This window comes from Apiospora phragmitis (genome assembly GCF_038363925.1).
Source record: "Apiospora phragmitis strain CBS 135458 chromosome Unknown utg000005l:1.0-4161743.0:1.0-4166827.0, whole genome shotgun sequence".
In the NCBI taxonomy this organism is placed as follows: Eukaryota; Fungi; Ascomycota; class Sordariomycetes; order Amphisphaeriales; family Apiosporaceae; genus Apiospora; species Apiospora phragmitis.
Window position 1 is genome coordinate 522893 of NW_027117403.1, and position 19174 is coordinate 542066.

A 19174-nucleotide genomic window follows, 5' to 3' on the forward strand; every position below is an offset into this window, starting at 1 on the left:
AACAGTTATTATATCGATAAATCTAATAATACCGAACTATCTATAGCTATTAATTCTATATTTCGTTAGTATAAGCAGTCGACTAGATATTACGTATACCTTGCCGATATTTCGAAAGGCACCGATATCGAGACCGACGAACTATCGCGATCGACGTGGAAGCTCTCTTTCCGAAAGAGTAGGTGGTTTACCCGAGGTTGGACACTTTAAGAGCTAATTACGCCGGCGTCGGTAGAGTTCTTCTCACGGGAAGGCTAGCGCCTAAATAATAAAATATCGCTCGAATAATTACTTATCGATATTACGAATATCCCCGAATCCGCCCTTCGAGGGAAACCCTCTTCTATAATTCAGCGTTAATAAACGTATATTATAGATAAAAAGTCGAGTAATTACCTATAAAGAGGATATAATATATTCTTTATTTAAGATTTTCGATATCTTTTTATTACTTTTATACGGCGAAGGGGGAGTAGAAAGCGATATCGCGTTTACGGCGGGAGATATCTATAACCCAGAACTCCCGAGTAGAGGTATTAACGAAGTTACCTATTATATAAGGAGCCTCCTTCGACTTCCACGCCGAAGAATATAATCCGACCTACTTCTAAAATACTCGAGTCGAGCTATTACGCGAGATTAATAAATAGATTTAAAACCCGAGCGTATAAACGATATTCTAGCTTAATAATATAATAAGAACGGGTAAATCCATTATCTCGTATATATTAACGTAAACTGTTTCCGTAGGCGGGTTCCTTAATGTTAGCTTCTTCTTCAAACGTGGCGAGGGAAATCGTGGCGGCGTATCTAAGTTCTTCTTTATATTAGCGGCGTAACTATGTTTACGGGACCCGGCTGTTATACCGTATATCTAAGCTGCTATCGATTCCGACCTTTTAATCTTCGGAAAAGGAATACGAGAATAAATCGAGAAGCTTATACTTTAACCGCTATTAAAAATAACAGAAGACGTGTATAAGGACCGTACTTTTCTAATTATCGTTAATGCACTCAATAAGTATAAGAACGAGGATAATATTAGGCTCCTTATCTACCTATTCTCGAGCTCGAAAAGAATATAATTATTACGACTTAAGATCTTTCTTATTAATAGACCCGAGCTTTTAATCCGTCTTAGCTTCACTATAATTAAAGGAGAATACCAAGACCTTATCCTTTACGAGGTCGTTATATCCGTAATTAAGCACAATATCCAAGCCTTCTTTAATAATGAGTTTACGCGAGTAAAGAATAATTATAACGCTTCCGTAATAGAAGACCGATATATACCCGTTATATAGCCGAGCGAAGATAATATATAGATCTTAGTTAGGATAGCGGTATTACTATTTATTTTCGCCGTTACCGTCTATCGCTTTATCGGTAACCGAAAGGTTAGGAGTCCGATTATAAACCTGGGTAAGGTTTTATAATAGTAAACGCGAAATTAAGAATCTTAATTCGATATAACGTATATACCCGTCTTAAAGTATCTACTTCTTAATCTCTCGGTACGGCGGCGAGCGGCCAGACTGCAATAATTCCGTACTATCGTTAATTCGATCGTGGTGCTTATTAGTCCCCTTTTTACGTCTGCTCTGGCCTAGTTACTTTATACGACTTCGGGCGACGTATTAGACAGCCTGGACCTATTTTATTCCGTTCTTAATATCCCCGATTTATTTAAATAACCGATTCGATTATTATATTTATCCTTCCGCGACTTCCTTCTCGACCCGGAGAAGTAGGGGAATAACCAGTTTTGGATTAATAAAAAGGAAGTCCATCGTCGGCTAGCTATAGAATATCTACGTACTATAAATAAGTCGCTGCGGACGGATATCTGTGAAATCCGGGTACCAGGGATAGCATTCTCTAAGATTAACCCTCGACGAATTAAGGAGTACCTGCGGCTAGAGATACAGTATACCTGCCGCTACTAGGTATACTATTTAAAGCATTTAGGCACGAAGATCTCCGACGGTGACGAGGTACACGGTTTTTTAACTTCCCACTTCCTACATTGGATAGAAGCGCTCAGTCTTATAAATAGACTTTCAGAGAGCTTAGGGATTTTGGTAACGTTAAAAAGTTTTATAGTAAGTTACGCCTAGATTTATTTAGCTAAGTTATTAATATAATATTAAATCCACTAATAATAACTAATTTATTAATTTCCTTAACGATACGGAACGCTTTATTCTAGCTAACGTTTCTACTATCCAAGTTACCCCTCTTTAAATCTATTTATCTAACCTCCTCTTCGCTCCGGAACAGAGCGTAATCCGTGCTACATTTTAAGATCTTATCCTATAATAGATCTTACGCCAGCTAGTAATAGACGATAAATAGAATAATTGCCGCCAGACACTCGAGGGCCACAGCGGCGTCGTTAACTCGGTGGCGTTCTCGCCCGACGGCAAGCTCGTGGCGTCGGCGTCGGGAGACGAGACGGTCAAGGTCTGGGACGCGGCGACGGGCCAGGAGTGCCAAACTACTGACATAGATACCGTTTCCTCCACATTGTCGTTTAGTCCGGATTCTTCGTCCATTTTGACCGATGTTAGAGCTATCCCTATCGGTCGCCAGTCTAGCCAGTCATTACCTCTATAACGCGTGGCTGCAAGATTTGGCCTTGGTATTAACGAGGATCGCAGCTGGATCACTTAGTGCGGGAGTCCCCTGTTATGGCTGCCACCCGATTTCCGGCCAACCCATGGTGGATCTGCTGTGCTTGGTTCTCTGGTAGCTATCGGCTGTCCGTCGGGAAGGGTTTTTGTCGTGCAACTTACTGAGGGGCTTGAGAACGTGGTAGCTTCGTCGACTGGCTGAGAGATAGCAATACATCTATATTTCTACTATCTTTGCAAATGGAGGGTCCTAGGGCGTGTTATATATTTATAGTCCTCGGTTCTTTATAATTATTTAATTATTTTCCCTTTATTTACTCTTCCTTTATTTATTATATTAACTTAACTTTAATAATATTATTTTAGTTATTTTATAAAATATATTTATCTGTTTTCGAATTTAAAAACAGGCGTAAAGATTAACGTAGGTATAGCCCAGGAGTAAGAGGCGCGGGGCGGAAGAGATCAAGCTTTATATATGCTATAGCTCCAGGCCACCAGTTACCAGTAGCTACCCGTTCTTCCGTTGGTTAGCTAGTAAGCCAAAACGGCGGTAGAGAGTAGAGTAATAACGTTAACGCATCCCTAGCTTTTAATTATAACAATATATAATATAACAGGCCTGCTTAATAATTCAGTGCTTTCATCGGTTTATATAGCGATATATATATTAAAACGAGGTATATAAAATTATAAATTAGGCCTACTTTTAAAATAAGTAGTAAGCGTCGAAATAGATATTTCCTTATTTTATAACTCGCTCGGATATTCTATTATACGGGGTGTTATACAGCTATACGATACTTTAATAATGGCGCTAGCCAAAGCAGTACGTACCTCTGATAACCCGAAGTATTGTGCAAGCTATGGAAAGTACCTGTCAGCGCCAAGCCTGATGTAGATCCGACGTTAACAGATAGTTTAATCTTAAAAGGCGGAAACCGATTTCGAATTCGACTGTACATAGTGTTTGTACAGTACGGTAGAATCCAGGTTCAGCGTCCGGCTATCTGACATTAAAAAATAGAAACTGGAAGTACTGTGGGACGCCTGCGCCGCGCGTAAGCAATGTGGGAGAAGTATCGGTCATCGCCAAGCAAGATTTTCGTAGGGCTGCATATTTGGCGCTGACATGTATCGCTACTGCTAAGCCCTGTACTCCAGCGGACTTGGAGCCGACAGTGGATCAGTGGACTACAGAGCCCTACGGTACTTTAGCGGACAACTTTTACATATCCTTCGCGGACGCTGAATCTGGATTTTATTGTACAGTACTAATTACTGATGTGCATGCAAAGCACGCGCAAACATTTTCGCATGTGACCACTGTTACTCGTAACATGCAAGCCCATTTGCGCTCATGGGCCAAGCTGGTCTTTCACACAGCCCGCGACGTTCATCGAATTGCCTGAGATGTACAAAGAGCCTGGACGATCTAAGGCCCAACCCCTGGAATGGTTTCACAACTTCAAACTCGCAATCTGCGATCTTCACATACGACTAGGTATTGGAAGCCCATAATTTGTGTTTAGGAAATGCTTTGGAGCTTTAACTAAATGCGCCATTGTCGCATAGCAATACGAGAGCTGTCCAATTGTATATTACATCCGATCGTTGATTGAAGAGCCAGATGCATAGGCCGAACAACCCGACAGCTAACAATAAAAGACTCAGAAAAACTTAAATTCCACCAGCTTCATACCTAGATTTAGCCTCCGTAAATATTCATTACTTCGTAGCAGCTAACATCTCATGTCTAACAGCCCTCCTCCCGAGTCGCTTGAGTAATATGCAATCAAACACGAAAGAATGCATGGGGACTCTCTGCAACGGCCGTAATAATCGCCGCGACGTCTTATGTGGTGTCTGTGTGCAAAAATAGGCTGTGGTCGCTTTCGATCTCTATGATATGGCAGCCGGAGTTCTGCGCCATCTCTTGTTGGATGCCAGCAGGAATGGCCTTGTCCTTTGTACATTTCACATAGTATGTAAGAACCTTGATATCAGCTGCCACGAAGTGAACCTCTTCCACGATACTTACGTGGCTTTGATAAAGGAGCTGGGCAGAGAGGACTTAACGCAAAGGTTTGCTTAGCTCGCTATAGAACAAGTCGGCGGCGGTGTCAGAACACTTCAGTAAGGGCCCCTAAAACATGTTAACCGGGAACAACCGCGGAATGGACGCTTCTTACATCGACTGCATAAAGGGTCGGCAAACGAGTACCGACGGAGGCAAGAAAACAAGTGTCCTTCTGTGCCAGTATAGCCGCCGCTATGAAAACGACAGCCATAATACCGCCCTGCTGGCCTCTCGATTTCCGTTCTTTAATAGTATGGTTTTTAGTAGCTGCACTTCCAGCGATTCCGCCAAAACTGTGGCAAATGAGGACCGCTTTCTTTCCAGCGTCGAGTAGTGGAAGTAGGTCCTCGTATATCCGCTTAACATTATGGAGATAGGTTTTGCGCCCAACAGACTCATCTAGTCCGGTAGTAGGTAAGGCTGGAGCGAACACCGTGTAACCATGGCCATGAAGGTTATCGATAAGGTTGCGGTAAAAATGTGGCGGGTGGCAAGCGCCGTAAACAAGCATAATAACTGGTTTCGGAGTTGTTATATTAACGTATCAATGTTTAGTGGCGAAATACTATTCAAGGAAATAGAGCCTAGGCTTAATATATCATATCAGTTTTGGCAAGCTGCTCGGCTTATAACACGTGGAATTATTTCCTTATTACTGTAACGTTGACTTCCATCTAGTGCTTTTGGGCCAAAGTCATCACTGTCATCAAAAGGTGTCCTAGAACCACAAAGATGGCATGAAACATCCTATGTACCACCAATTACACGGCTACTCTAGCCAACCTACCTTTACTAGATGCTACATACATTCCATCACTATGTACGTTACAACACGTCATACAGTATACGCCTACAGTATGTAATGTGCTGTTAGCTTGTACTGGATGAGTACCTAGAGCTTACGCTTATCCTTTTATACTCAAAGCGAATATGTGGTATAGATTTGATCTAAAAAAGAAGTTTCAGACTTTTCGAATACTGTAACGGGTGACGAGATATATATAGTTATGCCATCGCGTAAACCCCCTTGCCCTTTTTCCTTTTCCTTTGGGCCCTCTGTGCCCATCACCGTTCAATTCGGGTGAGAAGATGCAATATTAAGTGCATTTCACCTACGTACTCAATATTGTAACATCACCAACCGCCACTTCTAATTTTAACCTTCTCCATTCAGACAATGGTAGCTCAATTCTACCTTGACCCCCTAACCAGGGCCTCGCGGATACATTGGCGACAATGCCGGGAATGGAAACGTTAAGTATACCTGAGCTTCGCGATTCACTAGTACAGCTCAATACACATGAACAGCTCTCTGGAGTGAAGCGGACCAAGATCCAAGTACCTGTTGCAAATGGAACGGAAACGTGGATTTACACCCCTATACGCACTCAGGGTCCGCTACCCTATATCTTTTACGTTCATGGAGGAGGCTTTGTCGGAGGGAAGTAAGTCTTGTGACATGTTTCCATCCAGTGTAAAGTCAGATATGCCAGTATTAAAGCGGCCATAATAACATTTACCACCTGTTTAGCATTTCCGTCTACGACCCGATTACCACTGATCTCGTGCTACGCACTAGGTATTCTCTAATTTTCCCCCAGTACAAGCTAGCACCTGAGGCACAATGGCCTGCGCAGCAGGAACAATACTTTAATGTCCTGGAATGGACAGTTCGGAATAGAGCGAGCCAAAACCTCATTCCTAACAAATTCGCTATTATGGGAGACAGCGCCGCAGGTAAGCTCGAGATATGTATTGGTCACTAGAGCACTTTATAGTTTCTGCGTCAATCTTTCTCACTGCTCCGTACTGGTTTTAGGCGTCCTTATCCTTAACATGAACATCATAGCACAGTAAAAGATGTTGAGCGTTCCCTATAACGTGCTCCTCAGCCTTGTGACCAATCTGGACTATATAGGCAAACCTACCTGCTAGCCGCCACGAGTTCTGGGGCGGCCCGTACCTGACAGGAGAGACCATGCGTAGGTTCGCCGATGCATACCTCCCAGCATCGGTGGATCGGGCATCGGAGCTAGTGAGCCTTTCGAAAATGTCCGAGAATACGGCCCAAGCCATTGCTCCGACACTCATCATCACCAGCTCTGCCGACATACTGCGTGATGAGGCCGAAGAGCTAGGTGAGAAGCTTCAGAAAGCTGGCCGCGACGTCGCCGTTTTGCGAGCCCACGGCCAGATACACGACTCGGCAGTGATAGAGGTCACGAGAAGTGGACCGACGCCAAAAATGGTCATGACATTAATTACAGCCTCACTGAAGCAGAGGCTGGGTTGAAAAGAAAAAAAAGATCAATGAACGTAGGATGGTCTCGTACAAAATGAGCTTCGACTCAACATCGCTAATACGGGGTTTTCACGATCTGTTATTGAATATGTTTGTAAGATGCATGCAGCGACAGGAAATCATCATTCATCCTCTTCTAGCCAGCCAGCATTAGCAGAGAGAGTTGTCCTGGACGTCAATTATTAAAGTGAATATATCTTTTCACATGGTTTCATCGACAGGTGTAGCCACAAACGACAAGGAACAATCTGAGGAATAAATTGTTTCAATTTGGGACTTCCAGGCCGACGCAAATATAGAACTCAGGAACAGCTTATGCCGAAGCATGAATATCGCCTTATCCATACCGGTGTCTTTATAAGCGATATAATTATCCTAAGGTAGAATATTTAATATGTATGAAGCTCCCCGTGTAGTCTTTCTGTTGTCCTCGAAGTTTGACTTCGAACTGATCATCTTAGTTAAGATGCCAAGGTTTCTCGCGTTTTTTAAACTTCAGTTAACTTTACTCGACGATTTTTATTTTTGCCTTTATTCTATTCATCTTCGATCGCCGTTTAACACAATTTTGCTTTTAAGAATAGCAAGTTCTCTTTTAAGCTAGCATGTTTACTTATATTGGATAACGGTATTTATGTGTAAGCTCTAATTCTCGGACTGCTAGTGTGGCATAATACCTTTCGAGCAACCTTAAATCGCGAAAAACTACCATGATATGCCCCAGCCTCTAATAGATAAGCACTAAGTCTAACCAGCATAGAAGAGAATTATATTTTCGCTTTGTCGCTTACACTTCGCGATTTATCTTCTACGATTAACTGTTTCGGAGAGCACAATATATTAAAGAATTAATATACTACTTTCCACTGTTTCCTTAAGTACTCGGCGAGTCCTTTATCGATACTCGTGGAGAGCGCGGCGAAGAGAATCATTGGAGTGCTTGAGGGCGGGGGGCAGTGGACGACATGGGACACTAGTTCAAGCTCTTCAATGCTGCCGACTTGGGTGAGCTCGGTGATCTAGTCGAGGCTTTCATGCTTGATGTCAATAAGCAACTGGAAGTCAGCCGCAGACATCTCGCGGGGCTCGTAGGTAATGGTGTCAGCAGTCGAGAAAGGGGAATGATAAGAGGGCTTCCCGCACTGTACCACAAGGCGTAACTTTCGGATCCCGTGATGACAGTCGTGAGGAATCTGGAGACGCTGGTGTTGTTGGATCTCATTACTTCCCCCTCCATTCATGCTTTCATCTGCATTACTGCTATCTTCATCGTCACGAATGCTACTGCTAAGTGATGATGACGCTGATGACGCTGATAGTTTGGATAGATAGCGGCACACAGAGCGCCACATGCCGATATCGCTATCGAGGCTATAGCATGGAACGGGTCCACGCTTATAGAGGGAAATTGCGTGGATCAATCCTCTTGATGGGGCCGTCAAGTCTGCCAGAAATGGCTCCACGGCCTCCATGTCGGCTCCAAAGTCAAATGCATGTTGCCCGTACACCAAGCTCGACGTTTCAGTGTACACGAGGCGGCTCACTCGCATTAGCGCCGCGCAGAGTGTGTATATACTAGTGCTGCCGCTGTTCTTGGCTTGGAAGCAGGATGGTGTGCAGAATATTCTATCTTCGCATTTTGCCTTGGTCGTCTCTGGAAAGTCTGAGTATTGCTGATGATGAAATGAACTAGTCAAAGACTGTTTTTCAGAGTGATGGTAGTAGTAGGTGGTCTCGTAGCTGCCCCGGCGCTGCAGCATTGAGGCCTTCCCTATCACGTGATATCGACTCCGGGTCCGCATTGGGGTCCATGGTAGGTGGTTCTCGTCGGCGTTGCGGATCTGGATGGCGTCGTCGGTTGGGTGGGTGAATAGGTGACTGTAGATAAGCCCTCGGATTTCGGCTGGGGCGCTGGCAAAAGGCGAGCCCATATTGAATAGAAGGGACCGAAACTGTACGCTGTATGAGGATTGGGAGAGATGATGGGTGTCTTAAATTATACGATAAGCGTGGTCATATTTTCAGCCAGAACCTTAGCCGGTCATTCAAGCATCTAACAGAATGGTTGGTTTACATACTGTACATACTGTAGAAGTAAAACACAATATATATTTACAAGTACACTACAGGTACAGTCGCTAGCGAAACCTGCGTCCTCTCTCTACTCTTTCATACTTCCCATTCTGGACCCACTCTGCAGGGGTAGCTGTTTACAGGATGTACCCCTCTATATTCACAAGTATAGAGTCCATTTCTGGCTTTGCTTATCCCTCTCCTTGTGCATATATAGACCGATTACAATACTCTAGAGACACTTTATGCTCGATAAGAGCTCGAGCTAGAAGCTATTAATATCGTTTATGCTCGCTCTCCTCGGCACTATAATCGTTCCTACAAGCGTCTATAAGCAGAGCTTTTATTACATAACCGGTTAGCGTCGTCTTCGGCGTATATTCCACTCCCTATTATTATAATATAAGCAAGTTCCCATGTCGAGATCACTCATATTTTTCATTTTTTCGGTCTCGTGTATTTTCCTTTTAAAACGTACTCACTAATCCCAAAATGTAGAATCCCGATAATACGATCGAGCATCCTATATAAGGTTTTTTTATAACTATAGCGCATACGAGGTACATCCGGCATCTGTTAAAACTATAGTTTTCGCACCTTTTTAAAATGTCCCAGATCTTGTTAAGGCATACTTAGTCGGGTATGTATAACGACTGCTATCTTTCGGCATCGCCTTTAAATCCTTACTTAATACTCTATTGTAACTATTATAAAGTTAACGACATAAATCTACCTTGTCTCGGTACGATCCGTTAAGGCCGATCCAGCCCACTATAATAGTAGACAGCGCCTATAATATAGGGCACTCGGTTTCCCAAGCTAGCAGCCCACCGACACCTGCCGGATTCAAAGCAGAGGTGCCAAGCAGCGCTAAGGCCCCCTTAACTGTTCGTCCACAAGTGGCTGCTACAGCACTCTCAAAGCTAGGTTTCCGATCAAATGTTTCCGCTGGTTCTTTTGCTTCCTTGCCAAGACACCTGCCGTCGAAGCAGCTTACCGAGTAACCATGTTTCCTATCGACTCGCAGAGCTCTTATAGCCAAAATAATAACTGGTTATCGTCGCAATTAGTCGACTCGCGAATGCCAGCCTATTTTAATAGCCAAAGCCCAGCACCCGATTCACCTGGCATAATTCAGACCTAAACCAGCGACCGATCGAGGCGGAATACGACACCTTCTCAGCAAGGAACCCTTACATTCGCGCCACCCAACGGGAATAGAGATACATCTAACCGACGAAACCGATCTAATCACATCCGATATAATGTCGAATAGAAGGTTACTCTTAATCGTAAAAGCAAAGCCGAAAACACGGAGCAAGATGTCACACTTTCGCCGCGGGAATTCAGGAGTCCAGCCTGCGACGAAAGCTCGAAAATGTGGCCGAGAAGAAGTTCCCAGCCAATAGATCCTTCCAAATAAAAAACATTAAAATAGTCGTGTCCGTAACTAGCAAGCGAAAACTGAAAAAACGCTACGACAGGCTAGATATTAACTAGGCTATCCTAGAGGAGCAGCTTCGAAGTTAGAGCTATCTACTTACACGTCGGAAACAGCTTTACATTAACATTACTTTTAATTATATAGAAACCACGCCCGCGTTATATCCATCACAGCGATAGACGACGCGATCGACGACGCACCGTACCGGGTCGACGACGGACTTAATGTTCCAAGAGCTCGATAGGCACGTAGATTCTATTAGTAAACCTCTTCCCTGGCGTCGTGTACGCAGCCTAATACGATACCCGGGGCCTCCCTACCTCATAAGCCTATACTGCTGGCGGGACAGTAAAATAAAAAAGAGATACAAGTTAAAGACGCCCTATCTTTTACGTCTTAGTAAGCATATCCGAGCGGGCCATTCGCTAAAAACATATGACGATATACCATAAGATATGCGTAACATACTTTACCTCGAGGACTAGCAGAAGATAGAACGCCAAAGTAAGCCTACGTAAGGCTAATACCCGCCTATCACTATTACGAATATGATTCCTAGGACAACGGTAGGTAGCTCAGCTTCGAGTAGGAGCTCACATGCCTCCTCGCTGGCCGAGCTAGGGTCGGCCAAACCACGCATCAACCTCAATATACCTGGTCTCCTCGACGATACAGTCCAAGAGTACTACAACTGGCTTAGTTCAAGGGTAGCGCGAGTAGATCTTAAGCTGGAGTATCAGAAGATCTGTGATATTACCTTAAAGGAAGGCCTTGATCTTAAGTTAGTATACGAAGCCCAAAATGCTACATTATACGAACAGAAAGGTATTAAGATAAGTGCTACGCGACGTTTCGTACGTAACATTCTAGAATAGGCTAGGTCGGTTCGCGTAGAAAATAATTAAGGAGAGCAAGATATGGCTGGCTAGCGAAAAACGTAACAATTTCCTAGATCTCTTAAATCTATATATATATCTTTTATCTTTTCGAACTCCGCTATAATAAAGGACGCTTATATTATAGCTCCTTAATTTCAATACCGGTATACCGAAAATAATCCTATACACTACGCTCTCTACTACCTACTACCTAGATACACCAGTTTAAAAATATTATAAAGTTAAGCTCCGGCGCTTCCGCAAATTCTTACCAGTAACGTTTAATAAATCGCTTCAGCTCGGCGAAATACTCTTTAATAGGATTAAGGTCGGGTAAGTACGGCGGGAGGTATAATAAGACCACGCCAGCTTCGTCGCATATCCGCGTAATTCTATCGGATCGGTAGAATCGAGCATTATCCATAATTAGAACCGACTTAGGCTCGGGCCACCGGCCATAATATAATAACAGCTCCTTAAAGAAGCTCTCGAATATATCGCTATCGGTAGAGCCTTAAAATATACGGAAATATATAATACCGTCCTGCGTATAAGCCGGCAAGATCTAGTAACGACGGCCGCGATAAAACCTCGCTATCTATACTAAGGTTACACTTAGCGGCGACCAGCCGGTCCGGCGAAACCCTACGCGCTTATCGCAACCCGACTTATCTATAAATACTAACTAATAAGAACGGAAAGCCGACAGCTTATAGAAGTAGAGGTCCCGCAAGTCGGCGTTACGCTCTTTTATAATACGTCGTGCCGTCTTATTCGACCACCGGATCGAGGCTAATACTCTACTAATACTATATATAGTAACCAGAACCTCGAACTCGTCCCAAAAAAAGACGACCATCTCGTCTTAGTATATATACGGCTTTTCGACAAGTCGATTACAAAGTGCAGTTAATATAGGAGGGGTAATACTACGCGGTCATCCAGTACTGTTCGGTAGTGCTCTAGCCGACCCGAAACATCGCATATTCGCACGAACCCGTCGGACCGCGCGTGTGCTATAATCTACGGCCTCTGCTCTCTATTTGTCGCTTAGTGATCTATCAGGAAGCATAGCTTTAATTAGTTCGATTTATAATTACGCGAGTCTTAGTGCTATATTACCAGGTGCAACTTACCACTATTTATACTATTAGAACCTCGTGGAACGGCCTGTACCAACTTGCACACGGGGGGTCTATTTAGACCCTAACAAAAACGGAAACTCTATACTAGTAAGAGTCACCTATAAAAGGCGCCAGAAACGGCGTCGAGGGCTATAGTATCGATTACTTTATCCCTAGGCTTCGTCTCTAGGGATAGCAGCTTATTTTTAATACAGCAAGGTCCAGCCGATTTATTACGTAATATCCCTATATACGGTACTCTTAGCAGGACCCTAATAGTATCTTTTTAAAGTTATTAGCTAAAAAAGCGCTCACGCTATTAGACGGCGGACGGGCTCGTCCTATTAACCCCACCATTTCTTATATTTATTTTAAAATTCTAAAGAAAGTAAATAACTTACACATTCCTCCCTTAAACAGATATTATAGTTCGGGGTCTATAAGATTCCTATATTAATCGTCCCTAAGTTCTGTTATTTCTCCCAGATTATTAGGATATATTTTCCATCCCTATAATTACATTCTTCTAATAACGGCTATATTCCCTATCGTCCCGTTATCTAAAAATGCGAGCAAAAAAAGCCGCATATATTTACCTTTAAAATGCCTTACTACTATTTTACGCTAATAGCTTTTCGAATAACTAGTCTACCCCGTTATAAGCTTCGCCTACAATCCCCTATATAGCAAAAGGCTAATCTATCTACAAATCACCAAAGGTCTGGCCGGTTCGCCCTACTTAAATAGCTTTTAAAGTAGCTTCGTAAGCGTTTTACAGGGTCGTAAAGTATATAAGCGCCTTCTAAGGCTATTCTCTACATCATATCTATATCTCTTATGCCCGAGCCAATTCGTTTATCTCGGATTAGCCCTATACCTTTTCTTAGCAACCACTTATTACTATTAAAATCCAATTCCTACATACGCTGCTAATCGGGTTACGTTTAATATATACACCTTTCCACGTAACGAGTAATGGTCCTATACATAGCTACCAGGACGTATCGATTATATACACCTTGCCGTAATAATACTAACTTAGCTACTTAATAGCATCTTACTAATACCCCTTTATTATATAACTAAGTAAGGAAAATTTTAAACAGAATTCCTATAAGAAAAATATAAACTATTTAAGCCGGTAAATAACTTAATCCTCTAAATATTTAACCCCCTTCGATTCCACTTCGACCCCTTCATAATCCCACTTCGGAAGTACTATCGTAACTATGGCCGACCCACTATCGGTAACGGGGGAACGCGGTCGGGATCATCTCCCTCGGCATTCAAGTAACGTAATCGCTTTTCGACTACTACACCGCCTTAAGATCCCAATACTCCGATATAGCCCACACTGCGAAAAGACTCGACAGTCTTACAGAGCTCCTTAAACACTTATATCATTATTACAAAAATCGCAAATTCCGGGCCGATAAAGCGGATTCTATTCGAAGTATTAAATCGCTAATCCGAGAGTGCCAGGAATTCATACAAAAGCTCCAAGACGAGGCGGATAAGTTCAAAGAAACTCCAGCGACCAATATTCAGTCCGCAGTCAAGAAAACAGCCCGCCGAATTACATACCCATTCCGGAAAAGCACATTAGAAAAACTAAACAAAAACATTAGCGATATCACCGACCGCCTCCAGCTAGCCTTATAGATATTACAGTAAGAGGTTATCGACCGTGTTTAGGATAATGTCCAAGACACCAAGGCACTTTTGGAGCTCGTTAGGTCCTCGCAACTTTCCTCCGAGCTCCAGAGTTAGCTCAAAGCTCCCGACGCCACTATCAACTTTAACGAGGCCTGCAAAAAGAAGCATCCACGTACTAAGCTCTAGCTCGTCCACAGCGAATACTTCCATACTTAGCTTTATAGCCCACGGTCTTTTCTATAGCTAAGAGGCTTCGCCGGGTACGGCAAGTCCGTACTATACTCCACTACTATTCAGTACACCTTTCGGCATCGTAAATCGAATCTAAGAATAGGCATTACCTTTTTCTTCTTCACATTTAACGATAAAAGCAAGTAAAAGGCCTCTACTTTATTACGAACCCTTATTATATAACTATCGGCATAGCTAAGAAATTATAACGACCTGTCTCGCCTATATAATAACTACCGCTATACCACTCCGCTAGACGAAGCTCTCTTAAATTACCTCTATAAGCTCGTGAAAGCATTCCAAAACGTTTACGTACTAATAAATACGCTAAACAAAAGCCCGCGGAATCAGTATCGAAAGGCGGTACTCCAGATTATAAAAGATATACGCGTATAAAAAGAACCAGGCCTACGCCTTTTAATTATAAGCCGCGACGAATTCGATATATAGCGCGAATTAGAAGTAACGCCGAAAGAAACTATTAAAATAAAGAACGCTAAAGTGGACTAAGACATAGCCGCTTTTATCGCCGAACACCTCCGAGTAGACAGTGACTTACAGGAATAGTAGCCATATCATAGCCAGATCGAGAAGGTACTAGTTAATCGAGCGAATGGAGTATTAATACCCTAGCGATGCTCTTATACTTTAATTAATAAGCCCTTAGTTTCCGCTAGGTAGAGTACCAATTTATAACACTTACAACTTGCGCACTAAACCAGCATCTTCTAAACTAACTAGTCCAATCCCTGCCACCATCGCTAAACGATACCTATACCCGAATGCTAAAGAATATCGAGCCCGAAATACGCGAATATGCTCGGTAAATACTAAGCGTTTTATACTATACTATAAAACCCCTTACGGACTTAGAGTTAATCGATACCCTTACGGTCAAGCTTAATGAAATACCTAGGTTTAACGTAAACCGTAGGTTTTAAAACCTTAACGGTCTTTAATATATCTATCCAGGATTTATAGAAATTAATTTAGATCTCGATAAACGGGAAAAGACTGTCCGTATCGCCTACTTCTCCGTACAGGAATACCTTAAGGACGAACGGATCTTAGAGAGTAAAGACGTTTCTCTATTTTATATTTAAAAACAGGACGCCTATATTAATATAACGACAGTTTATTTAACCTTACTACTTAAACCTTCGGGCAAAGAAGTATAAAACACCGCTTCTATCGAAAAAACCTACCCCCTAGTTAAATATACTACTCGTTATTAACCTTAATATATTATAAGCAGGACCTTACGAAGTAAAACGGAAAGGAAAATCTTATAACTATTCCAAGATTTAGATAATAGTTTTAACGCTTAGGTACATATCTAGAATATTAATAACTAGCAGGGGAGGTTATAAAGCAGGGAAGCGCCGAGCCTAATCTATTACGCTACTCTCTTAAGACTGACAAAGATTCTTAACGAGCTGCTTAACGACGAATGCTCGATAATATAGGTTCCGGTATCGACGACCACGCTATTAAGAGATATAAATGGCTAAAATAAATAGGTTAAATTATTATTACAGGCGGTGTTATCTCTTACTACTTTCTTCGGGCTAATTAAAATTTTTAATTAGCTTCTTTATAAAATATATATAACAGTAAGATCACCGCTATTAATAACTATACTAAATATATTTATAAATTTTAGAGGTAGGTAGTTTAAGACGGAAATCCAAGGAGCGCCTAAAGGTTATAAGGAAGTTATAAAAGTTCTACTTAAAGAGCGCAGCGACGTGAACGCGCAAGGCGGAGAGTACGGCAATGCTCTCCAGGCTGCTTCATATGGAGGGCACGAGAAGATTGTTCAGATGCTGCTCGACAAAGGAGCCGACGTGAACGCGCAAGGCGGAGGGTACGGCAATGCTCTCCAGGCTGCTTCATCTAGAGGGCACGAGAAGATTGTTCAGATGCTGCTCGATAAAGGAGCCGACGTGAACGCGCAAGGCGGAGAGTTCGGCAATGCTCTCCAGGCTGCTTCATCTAGAGGGCACGAGAAGATTGTTCAGATGCTGCTCGACAAAGGAGCCGACGTGAACGCGCAAGGCGGAGGGTACGGCAATGCTCTCCAGGCTGTTTCATATGGAGGGCACGAGAAGATTGTTCAGATGCTGCTCGACAAAGGAGCCGACGTGAACGCGCAAGGCGGACACTTCGGCAATGCTCTCCAGGCTGCTTCATATAGAGGGCACAAGAAGATTATTCAGATGCTCCTCAAGTATGGTACAGACCTAGATTTCGCAGTCAAGGACTAATTTAGACCGCTTCACTAGGCTTCTAGGGATAATAAACTAGGTATAGCTAAATTATTAGCCTAGTGTAGTGCCTCCATTGATACCCTAACCAACGATGGCGGGACACCGATATATTTAGCGGCAACGAACGGGCACGCCCAAATCGTCGACCTGCTTCTATAGAGTAGTACCAATTACAATGCTATAAACAGTTCCCCAGATGTTCTCGGCTTACAGGCCTTATTTGGCAGCAGTGTTCATAATGGTGAATAATCAGAGCTAATAAGATAAACCATATATATATATTAAACTAGTTAATAATTAAGTCTTACTCTAACTTATTAATTATTAGTCCAGAACCTGTTATCCTATAGTGACTTTTTTCTTAAGTTTCTATTTGCTAGTTACCGATACAATTACAATTATCCGGGTATTTTCCACTTAAAGGATCTATTAGCTAAGAGCTTCTTCTTAACGACATTCTCCAGTTTCGCTATAAGCTGGATTCCCAAAGTTCCTACGGCGAAAGTATGACATTTTACTCCGTATTTTCGGCTTTACTTTTACGATTAAGAATAACCTTCTATTCGATATTATATCGGATAATTAGATCCGCTTCGTTAAGTAGATATATTTCTTATCCTATTATTAAACGATGCGAATTTAAAGGTTCCTTACTAAGAAAGCGTCGTACTCCGCGTTAATCGGTCGCTAGTTTAGGTCTGGATCACGCTAGGTAAATCGGGTAATAGGCTTTAAGTATTAAAAAAGTCTTACACTTACGAATCGGCTAATTATAATAATAACCAGTCGTTATTTTAGCTATCAGAAATACTCTATAAATCTACGGGAAGCATGGTTAATCGACAGCCTGCTTCGACCGTAAAGGTATTAAGGAAGGAAAGGAAAGAAGTAAAGGAACTTAAGGAGTTATTTTATCAAAGAATCTATATATCTTTAAAAAAGCCCTGTAGCAGCCACTTATGGCCGACCAATCAAGGGGCCTTAACGCTACTTAGCACCTCCGCTTAGCACCTCTGCTTTAAATCCGACAGAGGTCGGCAGCCTGCTAACTTAGAAATGAAGAGCCCTATATTATAGATACTATCCACCGTTGCAGTAACTAGATCGGCCTCGACGGATCGTACCGAGCCAAGTATATTCAAGTCGTTCACATTATAATGCTTTCAATAGAGCATTCAGTAAAGGTTTAAAGGCAATGCTAAAAGACAGCAGTCGTCAAATATGCCGCAGTAGCCTCGCTTAACTAAATCCAGGCCATGCTAAAGAGGCGTAAAAACTCCAGTCTAGGTAAAGAATAACTGTTATATACACCTCGTTTACGCTACAGTAATAGGAGAGACCTATACAGGATAATCGGTCGTATTCTACATCTTATCGCTAGTAAGTATGGTCCAGAGGAAAAACCTATAAGATCGAACGAATAAAAGGTGAAAGTAATTTTAATAAGGGACCTCGCTCCTATTATAACAACAGGGAGTAAAATGCGCGCCGAAGACAACGCTAACCGGATTCGTATCCAACACTCTATTTACGGACGCTAACAAGGACGCATTAACAAAGAGAATATAAAATATTAATAGCTTCTAGCTCTTAGCTTCGTTATGCATAAAGTAATACAAGGGTACTATTATCGAGTTATATATACATAAAAGCAGGATAAACAAAGCCAAAAATAGCTCTATACATATAAGAATAGACAGGTACATGGTATCAACAACTACCCCTGCAAAGTAGAGCCAGAACGGCAACCATCAAAGAGTGTAAAGAGGACGCTGGTTTCGCTAGCGACTATACTGTATGTACAGAAAGTGGATGCCTACGGGGGAAATACGTTGGGAACATTAGTGGCGATGCTTTAACAGCACTGGATCAGTTTTGTGCTTACGTCCCCAGGAATTTAATACAGTATACGAAACGACTGGTGTTCAATTTATTTACTGTATAAAGGGTATTGATAGGGTAATTCCGTACTTGGCCGATGACAATAACGGAAGTGTTCTGGGGTGTTAGGAATATAGCACACGTTAAGAATTTGATAACATGGACAGTATATCAATTCATAGATAGCAATGTGACCCTTACCACGGAGGTAGTGGTCCAAGCAATCAGTTTGTTCTGAGTTGCTCTAAAGTGAAACCCATTTTTGATGCCTTCTTCTATACTTGCAGAATTCGAAGCAAAAAGCCTGGAAGTGAAAGCAAGCTTTAACATGCGATTATGGAGACCTACTAAGCCCCTTATTCAAAATGACCAGCGCGAAAGAAGCTTACCTCGATCGTATAGGCATCAGAACGGAGAAGGTGGTCATTGTGCGTTGATACGATTTTAAATTTCCTTGCAATTTGTGTTTTGTTGTGGACTGTTGATTTGAATCAATCTGATTCCTCCATCCACGTTTTTCAAAACGACAGTGCGAGCTTGAAGATACATTACTACTTCGCCTATGTCCTCGTCGGCTGAATGAAATTTAGGAAGATGTCTCC

The 19174-nt window shown here is 42.3% G+C and overlaps 4 protein-coding genes across 4 annotated transcripts; 2 read left to right on the forward strand and 2 right to left on the reverse strand.

Moving 5' to 3' along the window:
* Window positions 1-4488: 4488 nt before the first annotated feature.
* On the reverse strand, window positions 4489-5224 carry PG994_004226 (Alpha/beta hydrolase fold-1; the record flags this gene model as incomplete). Its single annotated transcript, XM_066855635.1, has 2 exons — window positions 4489-4692; window positions 4826-5224. 2 exons carry the CDS (start codon window positions 5222-5224, stop codon window positions 4489-4491), a joined length of 603 nt encoding a protein of 200 aa, XP_066717802.1.
* A 725-nt stretch (window positions 5225-5949) lies between these two features.
* PG994_004227 (uncharacterized protein) lies at window positions 5950-7006 on the forward strand (the record flags this gene model as incomplete). Its single annotated transcript, XM_066855636.1, has 4 exons — window positions 5950-6158; window positions 6245-6450; window positions 6533-6566; window positions 6649-7006. The coding sequence occupies 4 exons, from the start codon at window positions 5950-5952 to the stop codon at window positions 7004-7006; spliced, it is 807 nt and encodes a 268-aa protein (XP_066717803.1).
* Window positions 7007-8034: 1028 nt separating this feature from the next.
* Window positions 8035-8946, reverse strand: PG994_004228 (uncharacterized protein; the record flags this gene model as incomplete). Its single annotated transcript, XM_066855637.1, has 1 exon — window positions 8035-8946. The coding sequence occupies one exon, from the start codon at window positions 8944-8946 to the stop codon at window positions 8035-8037; it is 912 nt and encodes a 303-aa protein (XP_066717804.1).
* A 7298-nt stretch (window positions 8947-16244) lies between these two features.
* Window positions 16245-16688, forward strand: PG994_004229 (uncharacterized protein; the record flags this gene model as incomplete). The annotated part of the gene is made up of 1 exon (XM_066855638.1): window positions 16245-16688. One exon carries the CDS (start codon window positions 16245-16247, stop codon window positions 16686-16688), a length of 444 nt encoding a protein of 147 aa, XP_066717805.1.
* Window positions 16689-19174: the final 2486 nt, after the last annotated feature.